The following is a 25,612-nucleotide window of genomic DNA, read 5'->3' on the forward strand; positions in this document are numbered from 1 at the left end:
TTTTTTTTTATGATGAAAACAATAAAAATTTTATATTGGAAAAATAATAATTAATTTCTATAGTTCCATAATCAATATATTAATTAATGATATATTTCTTTGATCTTCTCTTTATCCAATAATATTTTCCTTTTGTTAAGATTAAGCAAGTATTATTCTTAAAATTCAATACATATAAAGTTAAATATAAACCTTTTTCTTGTGTTTATACAAATAATAGTAACATCAGCATATAGCATCTTTTCTTATCAATTTATATTTCAATTATGTTTATAAAAGTTATCTTGTTAGGTCACTATATGTCCTGTTTTCAAGATTTTTATTTAAGCTTAATTTCCCCTCTGTATTTAAACCATTCTTATCAGTCATAATTTTCTAAAAGTTAATAACCTTTAAATATCCAACCTTTTCATTCATGTGCACCATCCCAATATTTTTACATTTATTAAAGTATAGAAATTGCTATATTACTTATATATCTTATCTCTCTTACTGTGAGACCCCTTTATATCCATAATTTATCTATTCTTTTGTCCGTATTCAACCATGCTCATTTATGCCATCAAAGTTGTTTTTAATCTCATCATTATTTGAAATCATTGTCATTTGAATCTGTCGCAGCATTGCATACATTTCCTCCTGGAAAGTATTTGCCTTGTCTTGACGTCATATTGCTCCTGCAGATCTCTGATATTCCATGCTGGGTTCTTCAGAGGGGATATTAGATGTAGTTTCCTGCCACTTTTAGATAGGTATTCAATATCCATTTTATCTCCCCCTTCCAGATGTTCTTTCACTGGTGCCATATTCTCTGTGTTTAGCTTTTTAAACCAACCTGTCTTAAAATCCAAACAACAAAATCTTATATAGTTCTTATCTTTCTATATAGTTTTTTATAATCCAATGTGTTTCCAATTATCAAAGCACCACTGAAAGCAGTATTTTATAACAGTTCTTCTATTGGGGGTCTTACAATTTATCTACCAGCCAAAGTTGCAGTCCAGAATGTTTGACTATCCAATAAAATTCCCCCCCTAGAAGATTAGCCAACAGTCAAAGTTTTTTTTTCAGGCAGACAATTCTTGAGCTTAAAGATCACAGCTCACTAAATATTTATAATCCCAGAAGGTCAGCAGTTTTTAAAACAAATATAATTCTCAGTCTGTAGTAGATGGCCCTGTATGTTTTCTTTCCTTGTTCCCAGCTGTTTTCTATTTGGCTGAAGGTCACTAAGGTTGAAGGGAACAGATTATTCTTTGTTTCTGGGCATCTTGCCAATTTCTGAGTCAGTGTTGCTGTTGTTCTATACTCTAATCCTCCACTAGATGTCACTAGTTATTCATTTTCAAACTTTTCAAACAAAGAATTATTTTTTTATAATTTCATCAAAACTCTTTCAGATGTAAAATCTTAACGGTTTTCTTAATTTTCAGATTTATCCAGACTGTAATATTGTTAATTTCATTTCAGTATATTTCTTTCCCCCATAAAAATTAAATTGCTGCTTCCGTCTATGGAAGGGTGGGGATATAGTCCCCTCCCTTCTCACTTTCAGAGGATTTCTTGCTTTGGGGGTCTTTTCCAGGGAATCAATTGCAAAATAGAAGAGAGAAGATCTATATTCTCACCCAGTTCCAAGCATGCTGTTCACCGTTGTTCTGGTTTGTGCTTTTGGACTTCAGCTGCTGGTAGCTTGGGCTAGATACTAATGTGCAGCTAGCATTTCTCCTGTCAGGTTGGGGGGCTTCCCCCAGATCAAATGGATCGACCACTGTCATTCCACGATCATTGAGGGTGCCCCTCCTTCTTCGTCGCCTCTCTGGGGTGACTTTCGACCCATTTAGAGTCACCTGGCAGGGTGAAACCAGCCGTGGGATGCAGAACTCCACAATCCCTCGGCCGCGTCACTACAAGAACTTCCAGTTCCTCTTGTGTATTCTTTGCAACTACTACTATGTTCTCTCTTACTGTATTTTAACTGTCTGGATCCAGTGTGTAATCTTATTTAACCCAGCAAATTCTTTAGCCACTTAACTTGTCTTTTATCTTTTCAGCTCTACATAAACTACTTATGAGACATGTTGACCTAATGTATTCCAGGTTCAATTGCACCATAAATTTAAATTATTTTTAAATTATTATTAATTTCTTTTGCTAATTATCTTTAACATAGAGTTTGTCTCATTCACAGCAGTTCAATAGCAGATTATTGTTTTCATAAAGTTTTACAGTGATACCTCAGTACTCATCATTAATTGGTTCCAAGAGGCATGACAAGTAGTAAAAAAGGATGAGTGCCAAACAAACCACATGACTTATCATGTGACCCTCTATTTCCTGACTGTTCCTTTTCCTATGTCAGTGACCTTTTCAGTATGGTCAACTTCCTCTCCACCCTCAGTAGCCATACTCCTTCTTCCTTTTGCTGTAACCTTCCTGGCATGGCCAACTTCCTGCCCCTTCTCTGTGGCTATCCCTCTTTTCCTTTTGCAGTGCGTCAAGAACCAAAAAAACAATGAGTACCAGGACAACATTTTTGCATCAAAATGTGTTGAGTACCAAATTTGATGAGTTTTGAAGCAGTCAAGTATTGAGGTACCATTGTACTACAGTATACGATAACTTTCCTGGCAAGTCACTCATCAGACTTCTCCCAGGATGTGGTGGTGTGGTTTTGTCCTAATGTATGACATTTTGCATTTGTTTAAACAGAACTGCATTTGTAATTTTGGTGTTCATTACAGAGATGCTTTCTTTGGGGACCTTACTATCTTGGTTTGCTTTTACCATTTTAAATAAGTGGTGTTGTCAGTAAATGTGATCACGTCATGTTCATGCATAACTCCAGATTATTTATAATCAACTTGAAAGGTTCATGATTTGCATCCTTCCAGGTAATAAATAGCTGTTCATTCCTATGCTTTAGAAATTTTTAACTTCTTTTCACATATTCTGTGATTGCTAGTTTTGCTCAGGAATCCCTAATGAACATCTTTTGGTTAAAACAAAAAGTTTGAAAACCCTTGAAAACCTTTTAACCTGTTGGTTAAAACCTTCCCAAATTTCTAAAGGGTTAATGAAACAGAACTATGTTGATCCTTCTTCTGTGAGACTCATCTCAATCTGTTATATGCTTTAGCACTAATATTGCTTTCTGCTAAGTTATTCAGAACAGCTATTGAACTTGCAAGCTTCTCTGTATTACTAGGTTTCTTTAAATGTTTTCTTGTTATAAATGGGACCTTGGCATGTTATAAAGGACCAACCTTTAAAGCCATTTTTGTTTCTAAAAATGTCTCTTAGAAAAATTACAATGCTGGAGCAGTTAAAGCCCAATGCCTCTTTGAATATATGCTCAAAAAAGCCCAGAGATAAAAGATAAATAAAAGTCACAAAGCAAATACCACAATTTGTCTTCAAATTAAAGGTTATATTTCACTGAAATTTTGTGAAGTGATTGAGATTGTTTCAAAGGTGAAATATTCCTTCTAGTCCAAAAAGATTGAGAATTCTTCATTTTCTAATTTCTTTAAGTGAGATTGATCATTTCTTATTTGTTCATTATAAAGATTTATATCCTGCTTTCTGACATCGACAATGCTGTAAAGTTTATCAAGGCTAGAAGAGTCAGTGTGATTAGTAGAACCTATAAGAGTTAACAAAGATTTTTAACACTGGGATGCCTTCAGAGTCTTGTCTTAAAAACACAGCCAGCTTCTCATCCCACCTTCGTGCAACACTAAACTTATTGGATTTTGAAAACATGTTATGGATATTCCACCAGAATGGTAGTCAAGGGAAGAGTTTACCCATTCACAAAATAACTGCTGCAATGCACAGAAAAATAATGTCTCCTCTGAGTATATCTTAATTCCTGGCATCTTCATGAAAATATACATGTAGCTTCTTAACAGCAGTGTGGAAGTGATTGGCTATTGCTTTCTTTCAGGATTTTTCTTTTCACTTCCCAACTTAGCCTATAACCTTACTATACTCTGCAGGATTCTCATACATTTTTTCCTCTATATAATCATGTCTGATTCTTGAAAATTGCCTAACCAAGTCTAAACCTGCTTAGCTTCCAAGCCCAGGAAGTTGCTGCCACCTGCTGAGAAAATGAATAGACATAGCTAGTAAAAAATGCTTATTTACTAAAGGGTAGACAAATAAAGGAGATCCACACTGCTCTCTTTTGAGCCCCTCCCAAATTGTTCATTTGCACTTAATAAAACACCTCATTTCAGATAAGCAGAGATCTATGCTAGATTTTATTCAGCAGAACTCAACATTTGTAATGATAAGTGTTTTATAAAGCATTTAATTAGACCCTGATTCTTAAATCAAGCAAACTAGGCTAGCAGATAACAAGAATATGATTATAATTTTTATCTGTACAAACAAGGCCTTAGATTGGAACTTAAGATCTGGGCAGAAAAGTTATGTATTAATTTCTAGTACAATATCTAAACAAATTGAACTGGATAGAAATTGGAAGGTTCACCCAAGGCAATCATCAAAATGCACCTACTTGCAAGGTTGCTCAAGTCTAAATAACTAATAACTTTGAGGGGGAAAAAAGCTTATCTTTGCTTCTGAAATACATATGGCATCTGGTTCCTTTTTGTGTAGTGTCTGAGCACAATGTCAATGTCAGTTCCATTTCTTATCATGTCAGATAAGAAAAAAATGAAAGTCAGTCACTGAAAATAATGCAGCCACATCCACAATGTTGCAGCCTTTGATATCCCATAAACATTCTTGGCCACCAAAAAGTTATTTCCAATGTTGAAGGGAATGAAAAGTTTCTTATTTTTTTGGCTTCTGGTTCCGGTCTTCGACGCTGGCGAACGTATAGAGAGACCGCTCTCCGCTCTGTCTGGTTTTTCTCCTTCGGAAGACCCTGGAAAGGGTTGAAAGTTGCCCTGGAGGGACAACCACCATTGGGGAGGACTCCCGCTGGATCGCGGAGGGGCGGCAGCCTCTCCGTTTGATCTGCGGTAACTCCTCAGGACCGAAGAGGAAAAGAACCAGCCCAAAGCCCAAAGCACTAACTAACCATGAAGAAGCAACTGGAGGAGTTGGGTGAGACCCTATTTTTCCTTCTCTCCCTCCCAACTACCTTCCTGTAAAAACTCTTGAAATATCCTTTTTTCCCCAGTTTAATTCTGCGGCTTTTGCTCACTCCGGGAAAATAAAGCTAAGAAACAAAAAAGGAACAATAAGATTAAATGATTACATACCTGGACTTGTAATATCTGGATACCTGGGCTCCCCAAAAGCTCTGTATTTCTACAAAAATGTACTGCTTTACTCTTTTGTTAACTCAGGGGGGAAAAGGGGAATACTTTTTTTTCTTTTTCCTTTCTTGAACCGGACAAAAGCCCTATTCTGTATGTTACTGGGGACATTTTGTGGTGAAATTTGGTACAGCAAGTGGAATAAATTTTTTCTGACTGGGAGACCTCTGAGACTAAAATTTGTCCTTGACAGCAACCAAAAGATAAGAACTTGAAACAGCTGGGTGGTGAAAATATCTCTTTACAAGTGGAGGTGGACAGTTATTGACTTTTATTAAAAATAGCCTCCACTAAAGGACTATTTGTAAACATTACAGAAATGGAGGAACACCACCCACAGCTAAATGTTAAACTTATACTCAAAAAAATTCTAGAGGCTACTGAGCTAATGAATTCTAGAATGAAAGACTTATGTGCCACTTTAAAGCCACAAAATGCAGCTTTAACCCCATTAGAGGAATCCACACTTCAAAAACCAACAGAAGAAGGAACTAATAACAAAGTGGATTTTAAAAAATGCCAGCAACAGTCTACTCAGAACTTTGACACCCAAACTTTGACTTCACTTAAAGACTTTACAACTACAACAGCAACAGAAATTGAACAAAGCAATGCTAAGATGGAACCTGCAGAGGATTTACGACAACACATTGAGATTCTAGACAATCTAGATGATCCAAAAACAACTACAACATCGAACATGACTGTTTATCTAATCCAGATGAAACCAGAAGAAGACCAGCCTGAACGTATGATAAATATATTAACTCAGATATGGAGATTTAAACCATTCGGCCAACAACTCAACGACTGTGAAGGGACTGGCTTCCTTGATAGGCTGATGATTGGATGTTTCAAATGATATATGCAGGAAAGAAGGGAGAGCCACTTGAGGATCTAAAACCTCTTTTATGGAAGCCGGCTTGGCATAAAAGGAAGGCCAGAGTTAGACTTAAAAAAATGGTTTTCTTTGTGTGATACCTAATGGAAGAGCTTTAAATTTTATATAATGAGCCAAGGAGATTTTAAAAGATATTATTGGATTTAATAGTTAGGTCTATATTTATAAGGGAAATAAATTACTTAAATAATTGTTTTGAATTATAAATAGAAGATGGATTTAGAGGATAAAGGTCATTTTATGAGTAAGCGATGATATTAAAATGAGAATTAGAATATGATTGTGAAATAAATTAAGAATGTATTGGAAAAAATAATAAGTGTATTTTAGACATGATATTATTTTGTATGAATTAAGGGAACTGGGGGCTATCCAAAACTTATATATTATTGGACAGTAAGCCAACTGGATCATCGTAATTGAAACCAGACAAAAGTTAAAAACAGGATCTGGAGATATATAATCTAAAAGTTGTTTATAAATGTTTTAAATGATTGAGTTATAACTAGCAATCTACTAATTTGAATTTGATATAATAACTAAGAGAAACAGAGAGGAAATTTCTGATGATGTAAACTGATATATGTATGGATAAGCATGTTATTGGACTTTGTATTACCCAACCACCATGTTTCTTCCTTTTTTTTTTGTAAAGATTTTATTGTTTTTTTTCATCAACATATGTTAATTTTTCCAATCAACAAGTTGTCTGGAGTTTGCTATGCTAGTACATATTCAATTCCTAATCCTTCATTCTTTCCTCTAGCCAAGAATAAAATAGGTTCCAAATTTGATAGTAGTCTGTATCTTCTTTATCTTTCAACCTCATAGTTTTGAACTTTATTTGGCAAGGGAAAAAAGCTAGAATTAAGATGAAAACATTACAAGATGCTAAGGAAAATGGAGGTTTTGGATTGCCGGAATGGATGTTGTATTACCAAGCATCTGTGTTAACATGGGTGAAAGAGTGGATAACACTTAGAAACAAAAGGATATTGTATTTAGAGGGACATGATTTACAATTGGGGTGGCATGCTTTCTTATGGTACGGAAAAAACAGAGTCCATAAGTACTTTCAAAATCATTTTATAAGAAATGCCTTGTCAACAGTATGGGAAAAAATTAAAGCTAAAATATATTTAAAAATTCCAGGGTGGTTATCAACGATGGAGGCATTTATACATCCGAACTTGGTAGACTTTGAAAAAATATGGACATATAAAGATATTCTAGATATTGATGGGAAATTAAAATCTAAACAAGAATTGGAAAATCAGGGAATTAACTTGTCCTGGTGGGCACATTTACAGATACAACGTAGATATGAAAAAGATGTAAAAATGTATGGATTTTATAAGGATCAAACTGTGTTTGATAAGATTTTGTTAACCTCAGATGAGAAATTAATCAAGAAAATGTATAACTTTTTGTTAATTTTGGATATGGAAAGTGAACAAGTGAAAGAAACAATGACAAGATGGGTAAAAAAAATTGGCTATAATATAGAATTAGAAAAATGGCAAATGTTATGGGATAGAAACTACAAATTAACAATGTCAACCTCATACAAAGAAAATCTGTACAAAATGTTTTATAGATGGCACCTGCCACCAGCAAGATTAGCAAAAATGTTTAAAAATATGTCAGATAGACGTTGGAAATGTAAATATAACATAGGCACATATTATCACATTTGGTGGACATGTGGTAAGGCAAAGGCCTATTGGAGAAAGATACATATGTGGTTAGAAAAAATATTGGGTGAACAAGTGGACTTTAAACCTGAACTTTTTTTTACTAGGTATTATGCCTGAAAAGACTAATAAGCAGAAATTAGATTTAATCCTACACATTACTACAGCAGCGAGAATAATTTTTGCACAATACTGGAAGAATGAAGGACTGCCATCAGAAGAAGAAATAATCAAGAAAATATTGGAATGTGCAGAGATGGACAGATTAACATGTTGCTTCCTTAAATACCCGAAGGTTTGTAAAAATGGAAAATCAATAAAACTTGTTTAAAAAAAAGTTTCTTATTTTATTATATTTTTTTACATTGTTATACTGCCAAAATCCAAATACACCTGGTGCTATAACATTACCTAATGACATAGTTTGTAAACATGAGCAAAGCTAGCTGATTTCCAAATGCCAGAAAAAGCTAGCTATGAAGCTCAAGCAATGGAGGTAGTTTTTCATGGCAGCGGGGAAGTGTTCTGGTATACAGGAGCCTCTGGAGAGTAACTGTTCCATATCCTAAAAGTTTTGCATTGTCAAGCTACCTCTGTAACAGGGCCCTGGGTGCCTATCTGGCAGCTGTCCAAGCGACCTCAAACAGAAAGCACATTGTGAGTCTTGTTGACAATTTGGGCAAGGAAGGAAAGTATAGAAAAAGTTTAACAAAAGGACACTATCTATGCTTTAGGACTGATATCGCTGGAGCCAAAGCAAGTCTCATTTGTCTTAGCTGGCCAGTATTGACATTTTTTGCTTTCAGTATTAATTGTTGGACTATTACTGAAATCTATATAAGTCTTTAAGAAGCCCTGAGGCAGAACATTCATTTTAGCACTTTCTTTTTCTCACATTTCCTTCTAACTTCATCCCATAACAAGATATTTTTTTCTCAGTTATTCTTGTCTATTAAAGTCTATGGCCTAGTAAGCATATGAGGGGAAATCCAAAATTATGAAATAAAGCGGAGAGGGTATAGGTAGTCCTCATCTTACATCCAGTTGCTAAGTGACCTTGTGAAATTAAAATGGAACCCCCAAAAGCTACTTAGGACTAGTTTCAAAGTTATGGCTGCTGTAGCACCCCTGTGGATATATGCACAAAATTCAGACACATTTGTCCTTATAACTGACCACAGGGATATTGCAGTGCCCCCTCCCAGGACTTGGCCTGTTTCCCATCCCACTGAGTCTCAACCTCTCCTCCCCATCCCCATCACTGATTACACACTTTGGGAGAGCTCAAGAGCTTGTGTTAGGGAAGGAGGGCAGGAGAGTCCTCCCTAGGATGTATTGCTTAGTCCTGGAGGCAGTCACCATTTTGGAGTAGCCATATTGCAAACATTTCAAAAATAGTGCCCGCTTCCAGGACCAAGCCACACAGCCTGAGGGGTGGAGCAGTCTACCTTCCTTCCCCAACATGAGATCTTCCAAAGGTAAGTGTGCAATCAGGCATGTTGGGTGGGGAGAAGAGGTAGGATCTGCTGGAGGGGAAACAGGCCCAGGGCGAGCAAGGATCCTGAGGGCCAGGAAACAGAACATAGAGTATTTCATGGAGTTGGGGAGGCCTTGAGAGGTCCTGGAGCAGGTGGAGGGGCTGCACTAGGCCTCCTAGGATCTTCTCCACCCCCGAGGCATCCTGCACTCTGCTTAGCCCACAGAATGGCTTAAAGGAGGCATCAAGGAGAACAGGGGTGGAGCTCATCAAGCAAGGTGATCATATGGATGCCTCACTTAATGACCATTATGATTTGCAACTGTAATAGGCAGGCTCCATTACAGTCATAACTTAGTGTTAAGTATTTGGTTCTTGAAGGCATTAAGCAAGACAAGTGTTGAAACAGCAACAAGTTTATTTAACTCTGAACAGAAGCAGTTCAAATAGCTGCTGTGCAGCTATTTATATGGTTAGCCTCCAGGCGGCAACCAATAGGTTTAAAGTAACAGTTTCCCACCCAAAACCTAATTACCAGCCTGGAGACAGCAAGTCTGGCTTAAGTAACAGCAGCCGTTACATAACAACAGAATTTAGGTCAGACATTCAAACCTTTACAACCACTGCTGCCACACACAAAGCCCCTTGCCCGTAATTCCGGGTCCAAACCCGGTCACCCACTTGCAGACTTCTGGGCGCCTTTGGCCATGCAGAGTTCGATGCAACTCGGTCGGGGTGGAGCCTGTCCAGCTTAGTGATCAAACGTCGGCCCCAACGTAGCTTGGCTGGGCTTCTGCCCATGGCTATGCACAGAGTTGTACGCTGGCAGAGTAGAAAGTCTGCCAATCTGTGGTGCCAGTTTCCTGTGACAATCCATTTTAGGGACTCCTTGGTTGTGTGGACCATGCGTTCCACTTGGCCATTCGAGGCCAGGTGAAAGGGAGCCAACATGGTGTGCCTTATGAGGTTTGTCCTGAGGAAGGACTGGAATTCTGAAGCAGTAAACTGAGCCCCATTGTCTGATACTAAGATGTCTGGAAGCCCGTGTGTTGCAAAGATTCTGCACAGTTTCTGGATAGTCCTGGAAGTAGTCATATTGGGAACTGGTGCAACCTCTAACCATTTTGAATGGCTATCGACCATTATTAAAAACAGCTGTCCCTGAAAGGGCCCAGCAAAGTCAATGTGGATTCTTGACCATGGTGTGTGAGTGTCCTCCCATTGGTGGACAGGGGCTTGTGGCATCTCCAGTCTGGACTGTTGACACATGATGCAACCATGTACTTGGGCCTCGATAGCCTTATTTAGCCCAGGCCACCAAAGGTAGCTCCTTGTGAGTGCCTTCATCCGGACTATTCCCGGATGGCCCTCATGCAGAGACTCAAGCACTCTGGGTCTGAATGAGCTGGGAACTATGACCCTACTTCCCCAAAGGATGCACCCTTTATGAGCTGAAAGCTCATCTTTTCGCATGAAAAAGCTCTGAAATTCTGGGCCTGGACATTTGTCTAGCCATCCTGTGTACACCCAATTCAATACACGACTCAGTATTTTGTCAGCTGCCGTCTCAGCAGCTACATTCCCAGCGTGAAGGGGAGACTCCAGCAGATCCTGGATAGCCAGGATACATGCAGCTGGAGCTGGAGCTGGCTCTACATGTGGTAGGGGCAACCTACTAAGGCTGTCTGCATGGCCCATTTCTTTGCCCGGTTTGTGAACCAGCCTGTAGTTGTAGGCTGACAGAAAAATAGACCACCTCAACATTCAAGGCAACAGAATCTGGGGTGTCTGTTTGTTCATAGTGAACAACCCTAGGAGTGGCTTGTGGACTGTAAAGACTGTGAACTGGCAACCATACAAGTAGTCATGGAATTTTTTAACTCCAGCCACGATTGCCAAAGCCTCCTTATCAATTTGCGCGTAGTTGCGCTCTGTGGATGACAGGGTCCTAGAATAATAGGAGATGGGAGACTGTTTCCCATCAGCTGACAAATGGCTCAACACAGCCCCAACCCCATATGGAGATGCATCACATGCGATGCAGACTGGCAGCCTTTTGTTAAAATGCGTGAGTACAGAGTTGTCCAAGAGCCAGTGTAATGGCTCTGCTACGCGCCTTGTTTGGAAGGAAGGCATGGTAAAAATTAAGAAGGCCCCAAAAGGCCTGAAGCTCTCCCTTGGACTTCGGGCTTGGGGCCTGCTGAATCGCTTTCAGCTTTGAGTCCACTGGATGGATGTTGTTGGCATCGATGCGGAACCCCAAGAACTCCGTTGACTCAACCCCAATCTTGCATTTTTCTTTCTTTAATCTTTAATTTAATTAGAGCCACTGAAGGACGGCTCTAAGCCATTCACCCAGGATCTTTGCAGTTTCTCTGGTGATGAGAACATCATCAAAGTATAGGAAGACCCCTGGAATGCCCTTGAGCGTTTGCTCCATTACTCCCTGGAAAATCCCTGGGGCTACACTCATCCCAAACTGTAGGCACTTGACCTTGAAGGCCTCCCGATGGGTGACGATGGTTTGGGTGGCTGCCGTGGCCTCGTCCACCGGCAGCTGTTGGTAGGCCTGTGCCAATCTAATTTGACGAACACACAGCCACCTTGCAATGACGCCAAAATATGTCTGACAACTGGCACTGGGTACGCGTGCTGCTGAAGTGCCCAGTTAATGGTACACTTGTAGTCAGCACATATTCACACTTCCCCATTGGCCTTTAGTGGCATTACTATGGGGGTCTCCCACTCCCCACTGTCTATGGGCTGCAATACCCCCTGACTGACCAGCTTGTCCAACTCTGTGTCGATTTTTTGTTTTAAAACAAAAGGCACTCGACGAGGCTTGATCCGTACTGGCGTTACCATAGGATCAAGATTGAAGGCTATTGGAGGACCCTTGTACTCCCCTAGGCGTGAACTGAAAATATCTGAGAATTCTTGGCAGACTGAAGACAAATCCGCCATTTGTGTCCGGTGAATGCCGGTTACTTGAATGCCCAATGCGTCAAACCAATCGAGCCCTATGAGGCTCATGCATTGGCCTTCTACCACAACAACAAAGGGGCCTGCAAACCCCTTGAAATTCACTAGAAGTGTGGCTTCACCCTTGACCACCACTCGGGAGTTTTGGAAGTCGGTGAGCATTAAATTAGATGGCCGAAGTTTGGCCCATCTATTGCTGCGGCTGCATATGTGCCTAAATATTCTATAGAGATGATGGACATGGCTGAGCCTGTGTCTAGTTCCATCTTACATGGAACTCCCTGAAGCTTGACTTGGAGTCGAAGCTTCGGCTTAAGGGGGTGATGGGCACCAGTGCTGAGAACGCTCCTTCAGCTGGTGCAGAACCCTACTTGGGGTTGCCCCGGGACCCCAGTACCTCTCCTGATTGAGTCTTCCTGTGGATGGTCCCTCTGGCGACCTCGACAGACGGCGGCAATGTGGCCTGACTTGCCACATGGCCGGCACGTTGCTGTACATTAATGACATTCCGTGAGTTGATGGCAGCCTCCACAACCCATGCACCTTCTCTTGGTTCCTCTGTAGCTTGTCGACTTCATAGTCTGAGTCGATGTCTTCCCTTCGCTAGGTGTCCTCGTGGTGGACTGCTTTGGTGCTTGACACATTTTTGGAGGGCCGCAGTGCTTCAACGGCCCCTCCGGCGGCTTCGTCCACCATGACCTCCTTTAAGGCCTCCTGTAGCGAGAGAGTCTCCTTAGCGAAAAGTTTTTGTTGGAGCTCTCGATTCCAGAGGCCGCAGACTAGACGGTCCCTTAGTCTCTCCTCCAAATCTGTGAAATTACAGAGTCAGGATGCTTGACGAAGAGCGGCGATGAATTCTGTGGCCAATTCGCCGGGTTGTTGCTCCCGCTGCTCAAAAGCATGCCTCCATGCTATCATGGATAATTTTGGCTCAAAATGGTCTCAGAGCCTTTTCTTCAAGGCCACATAGGTGACGGACTTGAGCGGCGTCGGGGCGACCAGGTTTTCCACAATGTCGAAGGTGGCGGGGCCGCACATGCAGAGGAGGGTCATGGCCTTCAGTCCATCTTTGGCGACCTGGTTGGCGCAGAGGTAGTTTTCTACGTGGGAAATATAGGACGCCCATAGCTCCGGGTGGTTGACGTCAAACTGTTTGAGTTTCCCCACTTTCGCCATGGTAAGTTGCTTGCGTTTCTTGTTGCTCACGTTGCCTTGTGCTGCTGGCTTCTGCGTAGGCCCTAGGATGGATCCTTAGGGCGTGGTGGTCTCCAGCATGGCTTGCTTGGCAGACCGAGGGGGGGAAACGTAGTTCCCGCCAGGCTCTGTGATGGCCTCACCCCCTAGTGACTTCAGACTCTTATGATGAAGCAGAACATCCCACATTCATCGCCACTGTTAAGTATTTGGTTCTTGAAGGCATTAAGCGAGATGAGTGTTGAAACAGCAACAAGTTTATTTAACTCTGAACAGAAGCAGCTCAGATAGCTATTTATATGGTTAGCCTCCAGGCGGCAGCCAATAGGTTTAAAGTAACAGTTTCCCACCCAAAACCTAATTACCAGCCTGGAGACAGCAAGTCTGGCATAAGTAACAACAGCCGTTACGTAACAACAGAATCTAGGTCAGACATTCAAACAAGTGATTAGACATTAAGCAAGTGATTCAAAACAGTTGTGACCAATACATTACACTTAGGGACTATCTGTATTTTATCAGATAGCTTAATGCTACTATTGCACTGTAAAACAAGGAGCTTAATCTCAAACAGGAGTCAGAAACCTTGTCAAAATGCTAGTGAGTATCATATGAAACAACTTGTTCACATCTTTACTTTTGCTTAGTCCATTAATTCTATACTGTAGCTAAAAAAAATTGTTCTCCCAACACTTAATATCTCCCAATATTCATTTAGCACATCCTTCCTGCAAACCTGGAGACATTTACCTTACAGAGTTAATGGACTCCTTTTGGTCCAGGATTACATTTTTAATGGGAAGATTGAGCAGGCAGGAGGAAAAAGAGAAAGTGGATGTTGCTTTGTGAAATGGAGCATTATAACAGTGTTTATGTAATACTGTGAATATGGAATTTTCTATCTCTTTCTATTTTCTGTGTGTTTATATTAAAGAGAGGCTATAGAGCAGTGGTGGTGAACCTATGGACAGGTGCCAGAGGCAGCACTCAGAGCCCTCTCTGTGGGCACGTGCACCATGCCCCAGAGATGGCAACTGTCCTTCTTCAACCAGTCGCCTGCTAACTTGCCTGCTAACTCGCAGAGGTCCCACGTGGCCGGATGCATCCCGGCACAGCTGGTTTCCCTCCCCCCCATCCCGTCCCTCCTGAACTCGCATGCTCTCCTTTTCCTGGGCACGACCCACTGCATCACCTCCTCAGCTGTTGGCCGGCCATCCAGCTCAGAGGCGGCTTCTTTGAACTGCTGGTGGCGGGCTGCGGAGCCCCAGAGTGCACCAGTTGAGGGGCCAGCAGGCTGTGGCTGCTGACGGACACTGTCGGCCCCCATGTGCTCTCTGGCCTCTGTGTGCGGGGGCCGCAGTCATCCCGGCCCTTGCCTTGCCCCATGGCAATGGCACTCCTGCCCTGCCTCGCCTCACCCCGCAGGACGAGCGTCCTGCCTACCGCCCCATCTGCCAGAGACCCTCTGGATATCCCCCAACCCTGTCCGGCCTCCACAGGCATCCCTCCCCACGAGCAACATTGAGGTGACCACGCCTACCTTGGCCACACCCATCCAATCTGCCATGACCACCATAGCCATACCCACCCAGTGTGCCATGCCCACCTGGCACTCAGCGATAAATAAGTGGGCTTTGGGTTGCAATTTGGGCACTCAGTCTCTAAAAGGTTCACCATCACTGCTAAAGAGAAAAAAATTCATGCAATATTTCCTATCTAGAATGCTTAAAAATATCATCTGTAGCTCTTTCTAGCTTTACAAAGCTGACATTAAGAATGAAAATAAAGTAGATCACAACCTACTACTCGATAAGATAGAAAAATGTGGGTTAGACAGCATCACCACCAGATGGATTCGTAGCTCTCTGACCGGCCGTACTCAGCGTGTGGTCCTCAATGGAACTGCATCTACATGGAGGGAAGTGTGTAGTGGGGTGCCCCAGGGCTCTGTTCTAGGCCCAGTGCTCTTCAACATCTTCATCAATGATTTGGATGAGGGGATAGATGGGGAACTCATCAAATTTGCGGATGACACCAAGCTGGCAGGAATAGCCAACACTCCAGAAGACAGGCTTAAGATACAGGAGGACCTGGACAGACTTGAACACTGGGCGCTATCTAACAAAATGAAATTCAATAGTGAAAAAAGTAAGGTTCTACATTTAGGCAAGAAAAATCAAATGTACAGGTATAATATAGGGGGTACCTTGCTCAATAGTAGTAACTGTGAGAGGGATCTCGGAGTCCTAGTGGACAATCACTTAAATATGAGCCAGCAGTGTGCTGCAGCTGCCAAAAAAGCCAACACAGTGCTGGGCTGCATTAACAGAGGGATAGAATCAAGATCACATGAAGTATTAATACCACTTTACAATGTCTTGGTAAGGCCACACTTGGAATACTGCATCCAGTTTTGGTCACCATGATGTAAAAAAGATGCTGAGACTCTAGAAAGAGTACAGAGAAGAGCAACAAAGATGATTAGGGGACTGGAGGCTAAAACATATAAGGAACGGTTGCTGGAATTGGGTATGTCTAGTTTAATGAAGAGAAGGACGAGGGGGGACATGATAGCAGTGTTCCAATATCTCAGGGGCTGCCACAAAGAAGAGGGAGTCAAGCTATTCTCCAAGGCGCCTGAAGGTAGGACGAGAAGCAACGGGTGGAAACTGATCAAGGAGAGAAGCAACTTAGAACTAAGGAGAAACTTCCTGACAGTGAGAACAATTAACCAATGGAACAACCTGCCTCCAGAAGCGGTGAATGCTCCAACACTGGAAGTTTTTAAGAAGAGACTGAACAGCCATTTGTCTGAAATGGTGTAGGGTTCCTGCCTGAGCAGGGGGTTGGACTCGATGACCTCCAAGGTCCCTTCCAACTTTATTATTATTATTATTAAATGGATTAAAATGTCAGCCCAATGTTGAAAAGCTGTCAAATTTGCCAGCTGGGGTGAAACTGCTTATTAGTCATGTTGATTTGTTGATATCTCTCATATTTCCATGATTCCCAGTGTAAGGCCATGAAAGCAAAAAATATAAAATCCATTGCTTATCCAAACCAAGAATACTCTAGTTGAGTCATGCCCTGGCTAGTACAGAAGTTTTTCCAAAATGGGACCTCTTCAGAATGTCAAAGAGCTGCAAGTTCATTAGTTTCCTGCATCTTTGAGTTCTCCTTTCCATGTGCTTAATCATATGCATAGCCTATCACTTCAGGATGGATATCACTGACTACGTAATCAAACTCTACTGCTTTGCAAAACATCAAGAGTGCTCTTATATAGAGTGTTGAACTATTGGTTCCATTTTGCTAGTCAGAAGCAGTTCCTCAAACAGGGAAAAGAGCATTTCTACCCTTACTGAATATGTGTGAGAATAAAACTGGTCAGAATTTGATATAAAGAATGTGCTCTGTCACTACACCATAAATTGGACTAGTATATAATTGTATAAATGCTACAATCATGGTATAAATGTTTCTAAACACATTCTTCCAAAAATGCATTTATAAACATTTTATCCTGAAATATATATATTAATACATATTTTGTAATACTTTTGAGCAGAGAACCGGTTGGAGAATGGCAAAATCCTCAAGAAATATAATCCATATTAAAAGTCTATGTTAAATTCTCATATTATTCTGGAAATCTGAGAGGTCAGTTCACTTTGAAGTGTGGGACAAATTATTTCTCAACCACTGATGATTTCTTTTCTACTATCTGAGCCAGTAGAATTGCAGTGGTCTATAAATATGAGTTGATGAATGGTTTGTTTGTTTTTTACTTTTTAAAAAATGAAGTTAAAAATCTCAATTTATTCCTAAAACAAAAAGAATTTTTAAAAACCTTTCATTTTTCTCTTTTCCCCCTTCATTGAATTGAATAATTTCAATAGTGTCTGGGTGTACATTGGAATAAACCCCGAATTCTTTAATCAAAATAAATTGTACTTGGTTGAATATACACAATGTGCCAAATCTCAATCAAGCAAACTGGATTTAGTGGTTTGTGTGTACAGATCCAATGTGGAACATAACAGGGATGTCAAAGAGGAATAAAGAGACAGTTGTCCTTCTTAAATTATCTCTTTTAAAAAATATAGGTCACATTTGGCAAGTTTGAGACAATATTGTTGAAAAACTTTTACATGTTCAGACTTTTACATGTTGAAATATTGTTTCAACATGTAAAAAACAAGAAAAAATTCAAGGAAACGATTGGTCCATTAATGGGAGAAATTTGCAAGAAGGTGACAAGCAACAGGGAGAAAGCAGAACTGCTTAACTCATTTTTTGCATCCGTCTTTACACAAAAAGAAAAAACAGTCCAACCTATCAAAAAAGTACCGTAAAAAACAGATTAGAAACATAAATTAAAATAGGCAAGAAAATAATAAATGAGCACCTGTCCACCCTAAACAAGTTGAAATCAGTAGGACCAGATGGATTACAGCCCAAGGTTCTGAAGGAACTGGCAGACAGGAACTCAGAACCACTGAAATATATCTTTCAAAGATCCTGGAGCACTGGGGAACTACCAGAGGACTGGAAAAGAGCTGATGTACTTCCCATCTTCAAAAAAGGGGAAAAATGGATCCAGGAAACTACAGACCTATCAGCCTGACCTTAATATCTGGGAAGATTCTGAAAAAAATAATCAAGCAACAAATCAATGAACATCTAGAGGCAAACAAAGTCATAACCAAAAGCCAACATGGATTTGTCAAAAACAGACCATGCCAGACAAAACTTATTGCATTCTTTGACAAAGTGACAAAATTAGTGGACCAGAGGAATGCTGTGGATATAATTTACTTGGACTTCAGTAAGGCATTTGATGAAGTAGACCACAACCTACTACTTAATAAGATAGAAAATGGGTTAGACAGCACCAGCACCAACCATACTCAAGTGTAGTTCTCAATGGAACTGCATTTACAGGGAGGAAGTATGCAGTGGTATACCCCAAGGCTCTCTTTTAGGCCCAATACTCTTTAACATTTTCATCAATGATTTGGTTGGGGGGATAGATGGGGAACTCATCAAATTTGCAGATGATACCAAGCTGGCAGGAATAGCCAACACTCCAGAAGATGGGCTTAAGATACAGAAGGATCTTGATAGACTTGAACATTGGGCACTATCTAACAAAATGAAATTCAATGGTGAAAAAAGTAAGGTTCTACATTTAGGCAAGAAAAAACAAATGCACGGGTATCGTATACTGTAGGTGGTACCTGGCTCAATAGTAGTAACTGTGAGAGGGATCTTGGAGTCCTGGTGGACAATCACTTAAATATGAGCCAGCAGTGCGCTGCAGCTGCCAAAAAAGCCAACACAGTTCTAGGCTGCATTAACACAGGAATAAAATCAAGATCATGTGAAGTGTTAATACCATTTTATAAGGCCACACTTTGAATATTGCATCCAGTTTTTTACATCACCATGATGTAAAAAAGATGTTGAAAGTCTAGAAAGAGTGCAGAGAAGAGCAACAAAGATGATTAGGGGACTGGAGGCTAAAACATATAAAGAACGGTTGCCAGAATTAGGTATGTCCAGTTTAATGAAAAGAAGGACTAGAGGTGACATAATAGCAGTGTTCCAATATCTCAGGGGTTGCCACAAAGAAGAGGGAGTCAAGCTATTCTCCAAAGCACCTGAGGGCAGGACAAAAAGCAATGGATGGAAACTAATCAAGGAGAGAAGCAACCTAGAACTAAGGAGAAATTTCATAACAGTCAGAACAATTAATCAGTGGAACAACCTGCCTCCAGAAGTTGTGAATGCTTCAACACTGGAAATTATTAAGAAGATTTGTCTGAAATGGTAGGGGGTTGGACTAAAGCAGGAGGTTGGACTAGAAGACCTCCCTTCCAACTTATTCTATTCTATTCTATTCTATTCTATTCTATTCTATTCTGTTCTGTTCTGTTCTGTTCTGTTCTGTTCTGTTCTAAATAACCTTCCTGTTTTGATTGAAAATAGCAAAATTAGAGGTAGCAAAAGATTATCTGGGCCTCCTATAAAAAACAATCAAGAAGAAAAGTACAATGGTTCTGAATCTATTATGAAAAGCAACAAAAGATGCAATGTCATTTTTAATAACAAACTGCCTAGAGTAATTTAATAGAGTAGAGGCAATTCTGCATACCCTTATTCAATGCACAAGATACCAAATGTATATTATTTTCATATTATGAATAATATGTGGGGAAGAGATAAAAAAGGAAGATCTAACATTGGAATAGGGAGAGATAAGATGCAAGGGTAGGATGAGAGAAACAAGAGTAATGATAGATGAATGCATGCAAATGTATTTGTAATGACCTGAATATGTGAAACAATCATCATGATGCCACAGGCAGAGTGTTCATAACATCTCACATTACCTCCATCACAATTTCAAGAGAAGCAGCAGTTCACACCTCTTCAGCTGTAAATGAGCAAGTCACTGAGTACTTACATATATGAATGAAGTCCCAGAAAGTAAAGACAGTGGGTTCATTACTATGATTTCATTTATTGAAACAAAAGTATAAAATTGGGATATTTTCTCCACTGACTTTAATATAAGATTTTTTTAGAGTAGCATCAAAGAACAGGTGTGATTTGTGTGCCATATATATTTAGATGGAATTTAAATTAGCTTTTTTTAAAATGTAAAATATTCTACCATGTACTTAATTTGTTGTAATTTCCTAGGGATGTGATGGCACAGAGGCTTAATGATGCTGGATGCGCTGAGCAATTATCAGCATTCTGGTGATTTGAGTCCATCTCTGTGGGACAGGTGAGCTCCCGTCTCTTGTCCCTATCTCCTGCCTACCTAGTAGTTCAAAAGCATTGTTTGTGAGTAGATAGATAGATACCAACATTTTGGTGGTGGGAAATTGCTGGCTGCATTTTGCATGGGGAGCTGGAACAGGTGCTGGATCTGCCCAAATGCGATTGGTGGAAGAGCAGTGGAGGAAAGTCTCAGATGAGCCAACTTCCTCTGAGAATGCTGCAGGTGTGAACCTAGTTGTCTTCTTGTGATACACTGGTACAATAAATGGATTAGCAACTGTCAACTGCCAGGACCTCTACTGTGTGTGTAACATTGTAGTCTCCCTGGCCTTGTATGCTATATGCTAAATAAATAAATCTAATTTCCTTCAGTGTTTTTCTATTTTTAAACTGACCCTGTTGCCTTTTGCCTCATTCATACAATATTGTGGCTATAAAGCTTTAATTAATGTATTGTATTCCTTTTTTTAAAAAAATCCACCGTTGGAGCATTCACAGTTTCTGGAGGCAGGTTGTTCCACTGATTAATTGTTCTAACTTTCTCCTTAGTTCTAGGTTGCTTCTCTCCTTTATTAGTTTCCATCCGTTGCTTCTTGTCCTGCCTTCAGGTGTTTTGGAGAATAGCTAGATTCCCTCTTCTTTGTGGCAGCCCCTGAGATATTGGAACACTGCTATCATGTCACCTCTAGTCCTTCTCTTTATTAAAGTAGACATATCCATTCCGGCAACTGTTCTTTATATGTTTTAGCCTCCAGTCCCCTAATCATCTTTGTTGCTCTTCTCTGTACTCTTTCTAGAGTCTCGACATCTTTTTTACATTGTGGTGACCAAAACTGGGTGCAGTATTCCAAGTGTGGCCTTACCAAGGCATTGCAAAGTGGTATTAACACTTCATGTGATCTTGATTCTATCCCTCTGTTAATGCAGCCTAGCACTGTGTTGGCTTTTTTGGCAGCTGCAGCACACTGCTGGCTCATATTTAACTAATTGTCCACTAGGACTCCAAGATCCCTCTCACAGTTACTACTATTGAGCCAGGTACCACCTATACCAGGGGTGGGGGAACCTTGGCTCTTTTATGACTAGTGGACTTGAACTCCCAGAATTCCTGAGCCAGCATGGATGGCTCAGGAATTCTGGGAGTTGAAGTCCACAAGTCATAAAAGAGTCAAGGTTCCCCACCCCTTACCTATACTATACTTGTGCATTTGGTTTTTCTTGCCTAAATGTAGAGCCTTACTTTTTTCACCATTGAATTTCATTTTGTTAGATACCACCCAATGTTCAAGTCTGTCAAGATCATTCTGTATCTTAAGCCTGTCTTCTGGAGTGTTGGCTATTCCTGCCAGCTTGGTGTCATCTGCAAATTTGATGAGTTCCCCATCTATCCCCTCATCCAAAATATTGATGAAGATGTTGAAGAGCACTGGGCCCAGAACAGAGCCCTGGGGCACCGCACTACACACTTCCCTCTGTGTAGATATAGTTCCATTGAGGACCCCACACTGAGTACGGTCAGTCAGCCAGCTACAAATCCATCTGGTAGTGATGCTGTCTAACCCACATTTTTCTATCTTATCAAGTAGTAGGTTGTGGTCTACTTTATGCCTTACTGAAGTCCAAATAAATTATATCCACAGCATTCCTCTGGTCCAGTAATTTTGTCACCTAGTCAAAGAATGCAATAAGATTTGTCTGGCATGATCTGTTTTTGACAAACCCATGTTGGCTTTTGGTAATGACTTTGTTTCCTGGATCCATTTTTCCCCTTCTTTTCCAGTTCTCTGGTAGTTCCCCAGTGCTCCAGGATCTTTGAAAGATATAGTTCAGTGGTTCTGAGATCACATCTGCCAGTTCTTTCAGAACCTTGGGGTATAATCCATCTGGTCCTGGTGATTTGAACTCGTCTAGAGTGGACAGGTGCTCACTTACCATTTCCTTGCCTATCTTAACTTGTGTCTCTAATCTGTTTTTTACGGTACTGTTTTTGATAGGTTGGACTGGAATCAGGACTGGAAAAGGGAATCAAAATTCCCTTTTATCTATTTCTTTTTTTTTCTATATTTTTGTTTGTTTTAAATCCAAAACCTACTGCTGAGTTGAACCTTCAATTTCTGAGTTGGAAAAAAACCTATTCTGGCAGAAAATTGGCTGCTTCCACTGGTGATCACTATCCTAGTTCCAAGGTGCCTATTTTAAATCACAGTCAAATTGTCATCACTTGATTATGCACCTATATAAGGCATATTAAGCAAAATATTTGATTCCTCAGCTCTGTTTTCCTCACCTACTCCATTTTGTTATTTCATTTTCTTGGTTTGCATGGCAGTATGATTTGGTATATTTGTCTAGCCATTGATAGATCATTGGCAGGGTAGTTTCCAAACTTGATTCCTGAGGTTTCAAGACAACTGTGTTTTTCTGTTTCACTGTGCTGCTCCTGTTCCATCAGCAACAGATAGCCTCAGGTACAGAGGCAGCTATGCAGTCTCCTTTTGGAGAGGAGGGGAGAGGAGAGGAAGAGTATCAGAATTAGGGGAGAAGTCATATGCACACCAGACTAAAGTAGCCAATAAGTGCTGTGCTGTCATCACACCTCTTGACTGCTACAGACAGAACAGTCTGAAATTTCTTACATATCTTGAAACCATGGTGGATTCTCACAAGTTTAAGGGGAAAACGCTATTGTAAAAATGGAATAAATAAGAACAATTGGAGCTTGACTCATTCTTGGATTTAGGACATCATGAAGACACAGCAGAATAAAAAGGGTGCCAGGCACTGTCATATTCACACTATAGTTAGACCCAAGTGGAGAAAGGTCCAACCTCTGAAAGCTACCTTGGAAGTGCCAAGTATAAAACTTTCTAACCCAATGTAATTGTCATGGTTCCGAAGGAAGAAGCTCTTCAAAGAACTTTGAGGCATTGTTTACCTTAAAGAATCTTTAATGTAGCAATATAGCTTCGATACGTACATAACCAAAGCCAAAATCTGAATTCTCCTCCCCTAAACACATAGTATCTAACCATAATTCACTCCTTCATTTAACAGTCATTAATCACATTCTCCAATTAGTTTGAAGTGCGAACTTTCCCTCCAGTTGCTTAACCCTCCATTTCTTATCTCCTCTTATTACAAACAACCTTGAAGAATACTCTACTGAGATATTGTTATGGCTAACTAATCCCCCTGCACATTCTTCCCCCCTCCCCTCCAGCACCATCTAATTCTAAATCTAAAAGTAATACATAGGTTAAATAGAAAATGTCTGCATCTTCGTATATTTTCACAGCAAGAACATCCAATGTTAGCAGCGTTGACAGTAATTTTTAAAGAAACTTCACTATTTTTCAGATACCATATAGATACAAAAAACCCTTGACAAAAAATATTTTTGTTCTTTTTTGATGGTGTTGAAAGAAAAGTCTTCATCCTGGTTCATCCAAGCTGGGGATAAATAAACAACATGGCAACTGCTTTGGGAAGAAGGTTGCAGTTTATTGAAGAGGCAGAAAGATGGTTCTTGCAGGAAAGACCAGAGAAAAAGAAGGGCTGAGCACATGGGTAGTAGGTTTTTATACCCTCTCTAGCCTTTTGTTTGGAATAGTTTCCTGTTCCTGTGGCATGAACTTTGTCATGTATTCTGACCTGAGTTTAGGTGTGCCTCTCTGGTATTCTTTATGCTGATGGGTTAGTCCTATTATCATATCCTGCTTCCCTGGTGATGGGGCTAATGGAACCTAGAGTTTGGGTGGGGTATGCAGATTTTAGGTCTTTGTCTTCTTGATCTCCTTGCTGGGGGCTTTCTGTTGGTTTACATCTGCATTTGTAAAGGGCTGGCTTCTGCTTTGGGGAGGGAGACCTGGGGCTATCGAGGAAAACTGGGCATGCTTTTCTGTCTCTTTAAGATCCTTTTTTTTTNGGCAGAGAAAACATGTTGACCAAAACGTCCAACAGCAATTCCTCCACTTGGGATTATTCTCTGTCCAAACTTGGATAAAACTTTTTAATGTAGAAAAATCATGATATCTTTTAGAAGTGTCTTTTTCAACCTTGATGACTGTAAGATTAGATAGATGGATGATAGATGGATGGATGGATGGATGGATGGATGGATGGATGGATAGATAGATAGATAGATAGATAGATAGATAGATAGATAGACAGACAGACAGATAGATAGATAATAGATAGATGATAGATAGATAGATAGATAGACAGATAGATAGATGACAGATAGATAGATAGATAGATAATAGATAGATAGATAGATAGATAGACAGACACAGACAGACAGACAGACAGACAGACAGACAGATAGAGAGATAGATGATTTATAGATAGAGATAGAAAGAGAAAAGATAAAGAGAGAGATTAGAGAAATAGAGAGAGAGAGAGAATTTTTTTTTGGCATCTTCCTCTGTAGAAGAAGAAAAAAGCCTGAAAATTATCAGAAGCTGAGATTGAGCCAAGATTGTTCACAGAGATTGCCTGTACCAACAAGATCAGAGTTCTGAAGGGGGGTTGTTGAATGCCTACTGTATGTAGGTGGATTTTAGCTTCCTATTATATTGGACTCCACGCAAATCAAGGGGGGGGGCGAGATGGCCTTTGCAGGGGAGAGAGATTTATGGTAGCAGCACCTGTGCATACAATTATTCCCTAAAGAGGTGTTGAAAGAAAAATCCAGTTCCAAGCCTGGAATAAAAAAGGAGACTGCCTGCTTAGGAAAGAAGGTTCTTATTTATTTTTATTTTTTTTATTTTTTATTTTTTTTTTTGTAAATTTTTTATTTTTAATACATTCCAGAGTAAATATTCCTAACAATTTGTTTCTCGTGATACAGAAACTTAATACATCATCCTTAACCTCTATATACACCTCATTCTTCTACATAATACAATTATATATACAATTATATGTACAATTATGTGTATGTTTCAATCCTATTGTTAGCTTAAGATCCGAGCAGTTCTCCTTGATTCATACCAGCGATAGAATTTGTCCCAGATTTCGAAATATTCCAGTTCTGTCTTATCTTTCATAGCCAATGTAAGCCTGTCCATCTCTGCACATTTTAGTTAATCTTATGGGCGGGAGATGCCATCTGTAAAACATTTTGTAGAGGTTTTCTTTGTAGGAGGTGGCCAGAGTAAGCTTCTTATTCCTTGCCCATAGTTCTTGCCAGATGTGCAGATCGAAGTTTAATCCAAAATCCTTACTCCATTTTAACATAGTTACTTTTACTTGTTCTTCATACATTGCCAAATCT

At 40.1% G+C, this 25,612-nt stretch overlaps 1 protein-coding gene across 1 annotated transcript; it reads right to left on the reverse strand.

Annotated features, from left to right (window-relative positions):
• Window positions 1–9,975: 9,975 nt before the first annotated feature.
• Window positions 9,976–10,812, reverse strand: LOC107283820 (uncharacterized protein K02A2.6-like; the record flags this gene model as incomplete). Its single annotated transcript, XM_029283302.1, has 1 exon — window positions 9,976–10,812. A coding segment is annotated over one exon (837 nt), but the record flags the coding sequence as incomplete, so codon positions are not given.
• Between the last annotated feature and the right edge of the window lie 14,800 nt (window positions 10,813–25,612).

This window comes from Protobothrops mucrosquamatus, unplaced genomic scaffold (assembly GCF_001527695.2).
Source record: "Protobothrops mucrosquamatus isolate PMUCROS unplaced genomic scaffold, P.Mucros_1.0 scaffold49, whole genome shotgun sequence".
NCBI classification, from domain to species: Eukaryota; Metazoa; Chordata; class Lepidosauria; order Squamata; family Viperidae; genus Protobothrops; species Protobothrops mucrosquamatus.